The following is a 9,386-nucleotide window of genomic DNA, read 5'->3' on the forward strand; positions in this document are numbered from 1 at the left end:
TATCCTATCCTTCTTCCAGAGAATTTAGGAAGTGATAGTTCTTCTTTCCAATAACTTTGTGACAAATGAGGGCCCATAACCTATTCAGCACATTGCTATCTGAATGGGGAAATAATTTCACATCTAACAATTCACATCCTACTTCTTATCTAATATAGTAATAACTATGTCAGTGGAAAACAATGTTAAATCAATATGAATACAGGCTACTGGTAATTTTGAACACTATCAACAAGATATTGCTGTCAATTCAATTTGGTGGTACCCTTCAATTCAGATGTATTGAGGCTACAGCTCCCAGCCATCATAGCCAACTTTGGAATTTCCTCACTAGTGAGGGGTATATACACTGTATGATTCAAGTGCCATTTCTATTCTAGTAGTATAAGGGAAAGGACAAATTTGTTTCTTTAAAGAAGAACGAACTACCTTGTTAGTGCAAAACTATAGAGAAATAAATTCCTTTGACATGGTTCTAGATTATAGTATTGAAACCTGCATGTTTCTGGCAGAGTCCTGTAAGAGTGAATGAATTATTATGTAAATGTATGTGTGCACTAGTAAACAGTTCTTATTTAAAATATTATGGCTGGGGGAAAGCACATATCTGAACTCCATCTAAAGAGGGAGTACCTGGCCAAGTTACTATGTTCTGACTTTTCTTTGGTAACTGAGATGAAATATTTGTATCATGAAACCTTTTATAATTAAAATGAATTTCCCCTAACCTACTATGCAGTGTAGATACTTGACAGTCAATTGAAAGGCAATTCAGATGGAAAATACCTTTAGGCTGATCTAAAATATTGTGAAATAAAACCAGTCACTATTTTCAATTATTGAATTATTTCTTTGGAGTACTAGTGCTTGACAGTTTTACATTTACAAATGTTTAGCAAAGACTAACATATTGTATAAATGCAAGTTTTGGATGAAATTATTCCATATTTTATAGAGAAAATGATGAGACATACTATCTCTACTAGCTACAACAGTTTACTAAATCATTTACTATATGAACATGTACTGTCACCTAAATGGAAATAAATAATTTGTTGAACCTCCTCCTCTGATCTCCTGGACCGAAATCTTACCATTATCTGGTAATTTACCCCTGAATAATCAAATTTTCTTTTTTCTTCTTCTTTATTTGTCCCATGTAAATTTCACACATTTTAATTTTTTTTTAATAAAAAAAATTTGGAAAAAGAAAACATTGATGTATCCTTCATTTTCAGTATTCAGCCAGAGGGAAGAAACAGAGATCAACCACTTAAGATGTGAGAGGCCTTCTTCTAAAGGATTGTTTTTACAAAATGGATCGGAGCAAGCGAAATTCAATAGCGGGATTTCCACCACGTTTAGAGCGCATTGAAGACTTTGATGGGGGTGGCGGAAGTGATGGGACCATGTCCCAGATGGGCAGAGTTTGGACTTCTTCATATAAAGCCTTGATAAGTGCCTTTTCAAGACTTACAAGACTTGATGACTTCTCCTGTGAGAAAATAGGATCTGGTTTCTTCTCTGAAGTATTCAAGGTGAGTAATGACAATTATTTCCTCATCTTCTCTTTAATACAGTAATTGGAGCAAGACATAATGAATGCTGTGTTCTGTATAATATATAGGGTTACTGTATTTGACTGCAAAAATACAAATGACCATTAATGGTGGGAAATCTTTTGTTGTCATGTGATTTTCTGTTTTTTGCAGCCTAGTTATAGTACAATAGTCTTTCCCTGAAAAGTTTTGAATATGCAAAATTAATTGTGTGACAAAGATTCTAAATGAAATGATATAAAAAAATGTCGTTGAATAATTTGTTCACGTTACTTTCAGAAACATATATAGTACATTATATTTACCTATTTAACTTCCTTTTTCCAAACAGAACCAGTGATTTGAATAAAAACATAAAGTAACAAACATATAAATATACAGAACAAAAATGAAATGTTAAAATGTAAGTGATAATACAGTATACTTGTATTTAAAAAAAACATAAAGGAGGTTTTAAATGCATTTTGAAGAAATCTGATATAGCATTCAGGTAGGCTTCCTTCAAAGTAGAATTTCACCAAAAAGAAATTATCAAAGTAATTGCTCATCAGCTCATTCCAACTGCAAGGTTTGCTATGGACTGTGACTGCTGATAAGGTTCAGATTTATAGTTATCTCTATTTTGCTATAGAAAACAAAGTCATAGACAATGGTATCCAATACCTATAGTTATTTTCTTAATACATCCTCCATGATTTACCAGAAAACTAGAAAAAGTGGAGATACACAATCAGTATTCTGGTTTTAAATTGTATATTCAAGTTTAATAGCTACATTAGTCTTTACAAACATTCTGTGTGTGTGTGGTCAAAATTCAAAGTGTAAATCCAGGTTAAAGAAGTTGCATTTTGATTTTTGACCTTTAAGTTTCCTTTTAATAAGGTAACCATTGTAGAATCATTCCCTGACACAATTAAATTCTGCTTATCTAAGGATAATTTGAAAATAAAGCCACATTTTTACTATTCATTTTCTAGATGGTGGATAGGTGTTTATACAACATGCCTATCCAGTTTTTGAATTATCTAAGACGGGTTCTCAACCTTGGCAACTTTAAGACTTGTGGACTTCAACTCCCAGAATTCCTCAGCCAGCAAAGCTGGCTGAGGAATTCTGGGAGTTGAAGTCCACAAGTCTTAAAGTTGCCAAGGTTGAGAACCCCTGAAAGAGTAAGAGACCTGTTCATGGAGAGCTCAGTCCCTCTTCTGGTATCCTAGGCACCCCAACAATCACTAGGTAAACCTTTCAGGCTTGATTAAAAAAAAAAATCCTTCCCATCCCCAGCGTTGGATTTACACATGGTGAGACCTTAAGCTGCGGGAAGCTACTATATTTGGCAAGCATTAACAGAGAATAAGGCTGTGTAACAATTCAATTTATGTTTTGCAACTTACACTAGCAAAATGCGTAACAAATTTATGGTGGTATGGAGAAGGCCCACACCTGAATGCAAAAATATATTAATTAATGAGGGCTTAATTTAGGAGACTTCAGATATGAAATTAGAATAAAACTTTAAAACATGAAAAAAAAACCCTGAAATTTTGAGAGATCCCTTCAGACTCCAAGGTCGAAATAGCTTGCTTAATTTATGCCTGAAACTCCCTGTCTATCCCAAATGGTGTGGTTGTCATGTGCAGAATGGTGAAATACTGCTGTTACTTTAAAAAAAAAAAATGTTCTTCAGTTAAACTAAAAGCAATGGAGACAATTGCAGTAAGAATTAAAATTATAGCTACTCCTGTTCACTGATTCTGTGTTTGGAAGCTGGAAAGAGGAGTTAGTCATTGCTTAACAACTCTGTCTGGATTTGAATAGCATGTGAGACAGGGTTCAGATGAACTAATGTACTATAAGCAGGGTTGCCACTTATAATGAAGGGTCCCTGTTATAAACCCAGCTACGTATCAGAAGTCACTTTGAGTGACATGCTATGGCTTGAGTTACCATGTGAACAAGCCCATTGAATAAGATGTGATAGGATGAGAAATAGATGAATATTCTCCAATAATTGGCTGATACTGTATTCTTTCCTTTTAGCTGTCTATTTGAGATACTTAAGAACATGTAGTGTTTATTTTCTAAGGGGGAAATCCCAGATAGGGAGGTTTTGTAATCTGGAAAATTAGTTTCTTTGTGGCTAATTCACAGAAACTTTCTCTGTGTGGTTAAACTTACAAGGAGAGATCTGTTAGAAGCAAAACAAGTATAGTTGATAGATGTCCTTCTGTCAAAATGCACTGCAACTAATTACAGCTTGCTATATTAGGACTGTACAGAAATGCCTAGGGTTTATTTTTAAATATTTAGGGTGGCTAAATTTAAGACTAAATGATTTTTATTATAATTTGATCTGTATTTAATTCTAGCAATGTTGTTAGTCAAGTTGGGCCTTTAATTCTAAGTATGCTAAGATTGTAAAATGAATGTATTTCAGAGAATATTACCATTTGAATAATACTATAATCTTCCTTTTTTAAAAACATATTTTAATATATTTTATCATGATTATGAGATTTCTTTCTGTAGTCTGTCCTGCTGATGTATCTAATGGAGGAAAAATAATTTTGGAGCAACCTAGCTGTAAAAATAAGACCATAGTATTTCATCTGTTTGTATTCTGATATTTAGTATAAAAACCACAGCCTAATCTTCTTTGAAAAGGGAAGAGGAAGAATATAGTAGAAGAAGACTGTGGCAAATAAAGATATGAGAAAGGAAACAAATAAAAAGGAAAGATAAAGTAGCAGCTGCAAAATAATCATATGGCATAGAAAACCTAAGATAAGCAATACATTTCCCAAATCCAAAGAGTTTCATTGTATGCATTAGTGTTTCTTAACCTGACTGTTTTAAGGCTGCTCTTTAAAATGTGAGATAAAAGTAAATAAAAGTCTGTAGTTTAAATTCATATTTACATATACATATTGTATATATTAAATACAGTCTCTCTTTCTCTCTTTCTACACATACACACACACATACACACACATTTGTGCATATGTATGCATTTTACCAAGGGAATACTATGTTGACTATGAAAACTATTACCTTATTGTAAGTCCTCCCCAATCTAATCACTATTATAAAAAGTTATGAATTTAAATCTCATACAATAATAATTCAAATTTGATAAATGATTAATAATAGACCTACTGTTTAAATTTCAGTTTCTTCACGTTCAGTTGATTCTAGGAAACAAATACTTTGGATTTCTTACCAAATTTAATTTAGTATCATAGATGCTAATGGGGGATGATGTGAAGAGTTTTCATTTTGGCAGTTAGAACATGAGGTTTATTGATGTAAACACTGTGTAGCCACAGTTCCTTGCTGCTTGTGCAAATTCCTATGAATTAGTTTTTAAAACTGGAAGTACGTACTTCCTCTTACTATATACTAACTTGCAAACAAGGTGACACTTTTTCAATGTTCTACGTGTTGTATTGGTCTAGATTAATTAAGCAAAGTTGGGCTCTGTTGTAATCCAATATCTCAGTATTTTCAGGGAAACTTAAGTTCTATCAACCTATTCTATATCTAAATCTATGTACCTTCAGTTATAATAACATGAAACAATATTTAAAACATAATGTATAGGATTATTTTAAAAATTAGTTACAGTATTTCTGTCTCTTTGTTGATTGCAGAGTATGCATTTGTTGGCAAAGTTTAATGCTTATTTTTAGTTCTCACTATTAGATAAATATTTATATCTCAATTTGATTTAGTTTGAAAAAAACATTCTTCTTAGCTATAGAACAGGTGGCGTTCAGGATAACTTCCTTTCACAGGCATTGATCTTGGCATTTGGTCTCAAGGGAGTGGCTCAGTAGTTATAGGTTTGTATTGTACACCATCATTTAGAATTATAGGCCACACAGTGCCATTTTTAAAAAATTGTAATGGAAGATCAAGTGATATATTGGAAACTTACAATAGAAATGATTTAATGATAACCTGGCTTTATTTCTTGATTAAAATAATTATTGACATCTTATTGTAAGCAGCCCAGAGTCACCTTGAACCATAAGATGGGCAGCAAATAAATTTGATAATAATCATAAATTTGATAATATTTAAATGTAATGTGATCAGTAAAACACTCAAAGCAAAGAAGTCCCAAAAATTTAAGAATCAAAAGTAAAAAATAAATAACCCAAATGCAAAAAACTGCAACCAATGAGACAAACAAAAAACCCAATATAAAAAATAAATAAAACTCCAAAACACAATCCTCTGTAGTTTGGGAATATATATTGTATGTACATTTTCTTTTCTGTTTGATGAACTGATTTATGATGTCTCCTGTTTAAGTGTCTCATGAAACCCAAGGACTTATACTAGTTGTATTCTAATATACCATATGGTTGACTTATGAAATTTTATTCCATCCCGTTACAGTCAACCCATGTAGTTCATAATCCGGTTATAGGCATGATAAAAAACAGTCATATAAAACAATACAATAATAATATCACAACCTAATACTAATTGTAATACTATAATATTCTTCATCCACATTTATTTGTAGTGCTTCATCATTCTAAACTTGGGGATGGGGGAAATGACTAAGGGCCTTCCAGAATAGTCATGTCTTGATAAGATTCTGGAATATTCTAAAGGGAAAGCTGCTGTTCATTCCAGAGCAAATACAGTAACGGAATGCTTGATTCCACGCCTCCTCTTCTCGAATACCACAGTATATTGGGATCCACAGCAGACACTCTCTCTTCATGCATTCTGTCCTATAAAACATCTGTGCAGCTGCATTTTGTACCAACTGAAGTTTCAAGGTAGTCTTTTAAGGACAGTACCATATAAATTACAGTAACCTGGCAGAAAGGATGGGAGTGACTGTCCTTAGTGCCCCTACTCCAGGAAAGACCACATTTTTCACACCAGCCAAAGTTGGACAAAGACCATCCTGGTTGTGGCCTCTACTTGGTCTTCAAACAAAAGCCATCAGCCCAGGAAGTACCACCCAGCCCAGAAGTAAAGCCTTTCCAATGGTTTTCCAGTTAATAACTGCAGTTGAAGGAAATGTGTTCAACTGCGAACACTGGACAACTCAGAAAACTTCACTGTAGAATATTAGCATTCGAACAAGAGGTCCAATGATTAAAATACATTATTTTTGTTAGCATTATGATGTATAACAGTAGCTGTCTATTGTAGAAGTACCACAAAAGACTTTATGGCTTGTGAAATATGAAATGCGTACTAATGTGTACATCAATCCTTTAAACATGCTAATTTGCCAATGAAGTAATAAAAAGGAAATATATGCATTTTTTCATGGATCCAGATTTCACTAATTGCATAAGCAAATGTACATAGATTAATAAAGCAGAATGAAATTACATAACCTCTAAAGCTGTGGGAATGTTTATTTGTCAAGAGTGGTTTAAATAAAATTGCATGTTATAGGCTATGTTGAATCAATGGCTTTTTCTTATGTTCCGCCGGGAAAATGAATTCATCTTTTTTCTTTTTTGTATTTGTTTAGGTGCGGCATAGAGTATCAGATCAAGTCATGGCCCTGAAAATGAATACACTAAGCAGCAATCGTGCAAATATGTTGAAAGAAGTTCAGCTCATGAATAGACTTTCACACCCAAACATATTAAAGTAAGAAAAGGTGTGTGTGTTTGCATGTATGTGATTGGGTGCTCACAAGTGCATCTGTATAGGTGCAAATTTTAATTTTACTACATACCACATATGGTCCTTCATGTTTTAAATTTTCAGACAGTGTTCTTTGGAAGCTCAGAAACCAATGTTGTCTCAGGCTTATGTATATTCTTAGTTCCTTGTCTCTTTCTATTATTCTTAATCCTTTCTATTTGTCTATGTTATATTTCTGGGTGTCCTTTCTATTCACTTGCCTCCTGGATCAAATACATTTATGAAAATATTAGTGAAAAGCACTCAAAGAATAGTTTCACCAAGCATGTTGGCACAAACAAATCACACCTTAAAAGTGTTAAGGCACGAGAGTCAAGTTGTGACTTATTTAAGACCTTATCATGTAGCCTCTATGCATGTAGAGATAGCACTTCCCCTGGGATTGACAGGAGTGAAGTGCATGTGTATGCAGTTATAATCTGGGAAAGCTTTTGAATCAGCTCCCCTGTAGCACAGCTTTGCTTTAGTGACCTGTGTCACTCAAAGAGCTCCTTTGAATCCTTTGCACAGTCCTACAAAATGTAGATCCTGGATCTAACCTACACAGAAAGGAGATTGGGTTATGTTCACATCTGATATAAGGACCAAAAGTATTCGAGTAGGATACGGTATATGTATGTCCAGTCTAAGTATTGATGTACGTGTAGGGTCCAATATTTTGTACAACAGAATGAAAATTGGTACAAGGGTCTAAAGAAGTAAGTATGGCTTGCATGAATTGCTTTCCTAATCACTTTTAGCTCTCAGATGTATGTCTAGACCAGACATGTGAAACACAAGGCCCGGGGGCCAGATGCGGCCCATGAAGTGGTTTCATATGGTCCGCGAAGCCATCCTGGAAACAGTGAGGGAACGGCCCCCGGGCCAGCTGGGAGCCAATGTATAATTTTGTGGTGGCCATCTATGTTGAAACGCATTCAGTCTTAGCTCCATAAACCCCCCACCGCATGGCCTGAGAGGAACAGTGAGGCTCCTCCAGTGGACCATGCCTTGGCACTTGCCCTGGTCCCACCCCCTTCTGCCAGAGACCCTCAGATCTATCCCACTCCTGTTAACATATGAGGAACCTTGCATTAAAATTACATGCCCTTGAAATGTGTTATGTATGCTATTAATTTCTATAAACATGACTACAAATTTAATTTTTAGCTTGCACTGGAAATTTCTGGAGTATAACTGAACAGAATTCATGAAATGTTAGAGAACATAAAATTATTAAACTTTATTTATTAATTAAATTTTTATGCCACCCATTTTCCCTATAGGTGAGTTTGGGCATCTTACAAATTATAAAAAGACAAATAGAAAAATAATTAAAGTATTAAAACTATGCAAATTAAAAATTTAAAACCATACCAAAAAACAGGGATAAAGTCTTCTTATCCCGTCCACTCCTCCCAGTGGTGAGTGCCCCTCTTGAGGCCCCAAGCCAATTGCCGAAGCCAAGTTTTAATACACTTCCAGAAGACTAAAAGGGTGGTAGCAGTTCTCCATTGGTAGAGTATTCCACAGGAATGGGGCCATGGCAGAAAAAGCTCTTCTCCCTGATCCCACCTGCCAGAATTCCTCAGCAGATGCATCTGTGGCAGGCTTCTTCCGCTGGCTCCAGTGGGGCAAGCTAGTCCCATTGAGGTGAGATGGCTCCTCAGATAAGTGATGGCAGCTTGTCCACCTTTAAAGGGCAGTAACAAGAATAAACTCAACATTAATAGCTGTAAATATTTATGATTTTTGGTATCTATAAAAAAACCTAAAGCAAATTCCATTCATATTTTATGCTTCCTAGAATACATATTCCTATTTTTAAAATCTATTAAAATAATAAATATAGAAAAAATTAAGTGCTGTGGTGTATATTGGATCTCTTCCTCTTTTATGTGACTTGGAATCATGGAAATCAATATTTCGATATAACATATTGCCTTAAAATATAATACAAAGTACATCTCCACCCCAGGTCACCCCAACGATGCCCTTGATGTGATGGCCCGGTGCCTGGAGGCCGTACGGGTCTGGATGGGGAGGAACAGACTCAGACTCAACCCTTCCAAGACCGAGTGGCTGTGGTTGCCGGCGCCTCGGCATAGTCAGCTGACCCCATCGCTGTCTATAGGGGGCGAAATTTTGGCCCCCTCAGAG

General features: G+C 34.9%; 1 protein-coding gene across 1 annotated transcript in view; it reads left to right on the plus strand.

The window, feature by feature from the left end:
- The first annotated feature begins 1,243 nt into the window (after nucleotides 1-1,243).
- The window catches only part of TESK2 (testis associated actin remodelling kinase 2), a 43,661-nt gene continuing 35,518 nt past the window's right edge, over nucleotides 1,244-9,386 (plus strand). The window contains exons 1-2 of the mRNA XM_015811324.1: nucleotides 1,244-1,538; nucleotides 7,069-7,190. Of these exons, the coding sequence (XP_015666810.1) occupies nucleotides 1,317-1,538; nucleotides 7,069-7,190 (344 nt within the window). The 5' untranslated portion in view covers nucleotides 1,244-1,316. The remainder of the gene's footprint in view (nucleotides 1,539-7,068; nucleotides 7,191-9,386) is intronic.

The sequence above is a fragment of the Protobothrops mucrosquamatus genome, unplaced genomic scaffold (assembly GCF_001527695.2).
Source record: "Protobothrops mucrosquamatus isolate PMUCROS unplaced genomic scaffold, P.Mucros_1.0 scaffold39, whole genome shotgun sequence".
Taxonomy (NCBI): domain Eukaryota; kingdom Metazoa; phylum Chordata; class Lepidosauria; order Squamata; family Viperidae; genus Protobothrops; species Protobothrops mucrosquamatus.